General features: G+C 31.5%; 1 protein-coding gene across 1 annotated transcript in view; it reads left to right on the plus strand.

Moving 5' to 3' along the window:
• The window catches only part of LOC100161995 (WD repeat-containing protein on Y chromosome), a 9,941-nt gene extending 5,422 nt beyond the window's left edge, over positions 1 to 4,519 (plus strand). The window contains exons 3-4 of the mRNA XM_029485280.1: positions 149 to 1,070; positions 3,910 to 4,519. Of these exons, the coding sequence (XP_029341140.1) occupies positions 149 to 1,070; positions 3,910 to 4,358 (1,371 nt within the window). The 3' untranslated portion in view covers positions 4,359 to 4,519. The remainder of the gene's footprint in view (positions 1 to 148; positions 1,071 to 3,909) is intronic.
• The last annotated feature ends 234 nt before the right edge of the window (positions 4,520 to 4,753 follow it).

The raw sequence follows: 4,753 nt of genomic DNA on the forward strand, positions 1-4,753 counted from the left end.
ATTCAAACTTAACTAATAAATATATTCGGTAACGCAGTTTCCCCCCACCTATATTTCTAAAATAATAAAATAAAATAACGACGTGGAAATAATATTGTAATTAGCAGTGAGTATATTATATAATTCTGTTCGCACTCTGTGGCCACAGATACTGGTGACTGGTTTTGATCGGCGGGTGACCGAGTTCAATGACCCACTGTTACAGTCCAAAGGAAAAGTGTGGCTGTCCAGCCACGAAGAGGCGGTGTTGAGCGCATGCGTCAAGCTACCGTCGCTGTTTGTGACCACGTCCCAGGCGGGCGTAATGGGTTTCTGGCGGCTCGAGACGGGTCAGCTGATCAAAAAATACAAGGCCCGTATGAGACCAGACACCCGGAAGTCTAGGAACTCATCATCAGCGAGCAAGAGCCAGATGGCATCTTCACTGGGGAGCAAGAGCCAGATGAGTTCCATATCGTACGTTGGCAGCCGAATAGGGGAAACTGGTGGCCTAGAAACGAGGGAAGAGAAGCTCAAGAGGTTAAATATTAAGCACACTCCCCGCGAGCATTACGCGGCGGTCGCCACACACTTCCTGCGGGCCCGGCCAGAAGACTCAAACGTCGGAACCCTACTCATGGCCACACGTAATGGCATGGTGCAGATATGGTGCACGTACAAAGTGCCCAAATACGTTAGCCAGTTCATGGCCATACACATTGCCGATGATTACGTCACTTCGATGGTGTCTGACCATAAGAACGAATACTTGATCACAAGCTTCGAAAGCGGCTACATCAAGACGTGGTTGGTGACCAATTTTGGACAGCCGAGGCACATGATCTACAGCGTGGACATGCCATCTCTTCGGCTGCGTTTTCCGTACCTAATGAAAATGTCCTTCATTGGTCAAGCCGAACGTGCTGCCTCGAAGAACATGAATGGCCCACTATTGGTCAGTGCGTACAGGGCACACTCGCAGCGTATCAATCATATCGAATACATAGAAAAACTGGAACTAATAGTCAGTAGCAGTGTGGACAAGATGATATGTGTGTGGACGTTGGCTGGTCATTACGTAGGAACTTTGGGTAAGTCCATCGTGGTCAACTTTACGATATGATTAGTACTGTAACGTGGCTAGGGAGGGATCAGTTAAATATCAGATTTCTGGAGAAGGTATAGTTGACCTTATAAATATATATATAGGTATATACCGTGAGGGGCGTGGTGAGTAATATGAACTTATATTTCTTTAAATAACAACGTCTCAGTTTCAGTTAACATTACGTTTTATTCCCTTATCGATAATTTTTAACTACAAAATAATTATTAAAATTAAAATTTGATAAATTTTGTCAAAATTCAAGCTTTTTTAATCAACAAATAAACTTTTATTGTTATTTTTAGAAAAAAAACTAAAAAAAAATGAAAACTGACAATGTCCGTAAAGAGCTCAAAATAAGTCAAAATATTTTGAAAATATTATGGTGTATAGAAATTGCTAATATGAACATTCAGTCAAAATTTCATGTATCTACGGTCATTTTTTTTAAAGTTACACCAAAATCCAAATTCAATTTTGTGAAAAATCGATTTTGCGTAAAAATTCCCGTTTTTCCTTAATTTTTCTTTGGTTTTTCTTGGCACTTTTGAAAATTACTGGGAATTTTAAATTTCGACCTCCTCAATGCACCAACGATATTCACTTTCCAATCGAACAAGATACTGAAGTTGAAAATCGAAGCATTATTCGACTACTTATCGTGTACACAGACACAAAAAAAAAATAATAAAAAAACAAAAAAAAAAACACACATCATTGTAAAATCAATACATTCATCGTTCCACTCAGAATCTAAAATGTTTTCTTATAACTAACATTTAAAAATGTATATGAAGATTGCCCATAAGTTTTTCTATATTTGACAAAAGAAAAAAGTTTACTAGAAAGTAACATTAATTTTTTATGAGTGTTTGAATTTATAGTAGTTATGACATTAGATTTTCACCAGTAAATTAATGATTTCTTATTAGGTAATCGATTTTTGATATTTTATTGTAATTCAAAAACAAATAACCTTAGATACTTGAAATGTCCACCAAAAGCTAATATTTATATATTCTATTCATAATAAAATGTTCAGAACATTTTTTACTCTTTTTGAACTAACTATAGTCGTCAGAAATTTTCGATTTTTTTTCAATTATTGTATCTAAATAATATTTTGCTAGATCAATAAGCTAAATTTAGTATAAGGTTCCTCGTAAGTTTTTAAGTAACAGTTCAAAAATATTAAAGACAGGTATGCACTTTTTATTTTGTAATGGTTTAAAGTTTAAATTTACACAAAATTCATCAAAATCACAAAAATTTGAAAATTATTTTTTAGTTATAAACTGCTAAATTTTTATAGCTAAGGATTGAAAATTTAAAAAGAGGTTTTCATAAGTATTTTATACTGTAACCAAAAATTAAATAAAATTTATTATAAACACAGTGCAATAGATATTATAAGTTCAAAGTTGGACCAAATTTTATTTAAATGGAGAATAACGATTTAAGTTATTTATTTTTAATTTAAAAATATTATTGGAGGGTTTTTGAAAATTTTATAGTATATACAAAGCTGGTCAGATTCAACGTTTGAATAATGTTCAATCCTGTTTTTTAGGTACATATATCATATAAATTTAAATTAAACGTGTCTGTTGCTAACTTAGGACCCGAACTTTGTTTACATTCTCTTACATCCAGACGTATATTCAATGATACACAATTTAATCATACATTTTTAAACAATACAAGAATGTAACAGTGTTGCTTTTAACTTTAATTTTGATAACAATTTAAACTTCGCTGTTTGTGCCTAGGTTTTGGATAAATAACTGACATGTACAATTTAATTTTAATACTTTATAAATACTGTTCTAAATATTGTATAGTTACTGTAATTTTTGTTTTGTTTATTGTAACGACATGTACACTATTTGCCCGAATGGGAGTTAATAAACGAATAAATAATAATAATAACAATAATAGTAATAATATTACTTTAATAGCAGCAATAATATCACAAAATCTCAAGCTTGGGCATAAACGAGTTAAAAAGTTAAAAAAACTTTTAACTTTTTAAAATTAAATTTCCATTTACTTAATTTTTAACTTCACTGATTTTTATTAATATAAACTTAATAAAATATAATGAGTTACTTTTAATGAAATCAAAATTACGATAATTTAAAAATAATTAAATAATAAATATAATACAATTATTATTAATGTTACATGTTGCATAAACATTTACTTTTTATAATTTTAAACCATATTAGTGGCTGTTTATAAATTTTAAAAAAATAACCTAACTTAAATTAGTAAGTTAAATGTAAGTTTCCATTTACTTTTAACTTAATTAAGTTAAAAAAAAAAATTAGAATAACTATTAAAGTATTAACTATCAACTGTTAAAATAATAAAAAATATATATAATAAAATAATAAATAATTTCTATCAACTTAACTTAACTTAATTAAAAATTATTATTAGCTTGCCCAGGTTTGCAAAATATACTAACAGTAATAATATAGGTGGACAGTCGGATAGACCTTCTCTAAGAATCATATTTTTATCATTGAATTCAAATTTAACACATCCGTTACAGTGGTCACATGACATCTAATATACAGCAAAGGTACCCACTGTCCAACCCATTTTTGTGGATATAGTTACTAGCCTTTTTTTTACTATAAATTATTTGCGGAAATGTTTTTATTTTAAACTTTGAGTGAAACTTTTGAATTTCGATAGTGAATTGGATTGCTCAGATTCTACTTCCATGTCCAACAAACCGAATTCAAACTTATTTCTGTGGTTATACGGTAGGTATATAAATATTAAATAAATAAATGTGTATATTATTACATTTTTAGGGATGGAATGGCCACACATATCAAAAAGCCGCCCGGTAAACGTTTTACAATTTAAGATACCTGCAGACATCCAACGGCAAGCGTCATTCACTACGATTCAAGTTTTGAAAGACGGTGTCAATTCAAGTTTACGGTCACCAGCCATATGGGACAAACGAGAACTGATGAAACAGCAAAGTGACATACGAGGTAAAAAAGGCAAGAGGAAACTACATTACGAAAAGTGCCCGGATCTACCACTTCACGATATACACGAAGACTTTTTGAAAACTAAAACGGCGTCAATCAGGCGTCCAGTAACAATAAAGGTAGACGAATTGAAGCCTAGAATAAAGATTCATAAACATGTTCCATTGCGCGAACTCGGCACTATCACAGACATACCCAAGTTGGAAAAAATAAAAACAGAACTCACTCCTAAAGAAAATGTTGTTTTTTTCAAAAAATAATTTTACGTGTTTACGTGTTTTTTATGTGTGAGAGATATAATAGGTATTATGTTAAAGTTCAAATATTATAAATAAATTATATGATAAAAAAAAATGTTATTTAAGATTAAAATAGCTCTGTGTAAGGACAGTATCTACACCAAAAACCTATGTTATTTAATTTAATTTTAATGCAGATTTCCTTATACATTATTTGTGATTTATCAAAATTTGCATGCACAAAGTTATATAGCTAAATAGCCCATATAGGTAATGCACCGTTTTATCATTTTTTTTCCTTGAGATTGATGAACTTATGCATAGTGCATAGGTCAGTGGCGCCGAAGTCCATGGTGTCATGGTGATGTCGGGCCGTGGCCCGATCTCTTTTTTAAAAAATGTGGACGGCCGGCCAT

This window comes from Acyrthosiphon pisum, chromosome X, assembly GCF_005508785.2.
Source record: "Acyrthosiphon pisum isolate AL4f chromosome X, pea_aphid_22Mar2018_4r6ur, whole genome shotgun sequence".
Lineage (NCBI taxonomy): Eukaryota > Metazoa > Arthropoda > Insecta > Hemiptera > Aphididae > Acyrthosiphon > Acyrthosiphon pisum.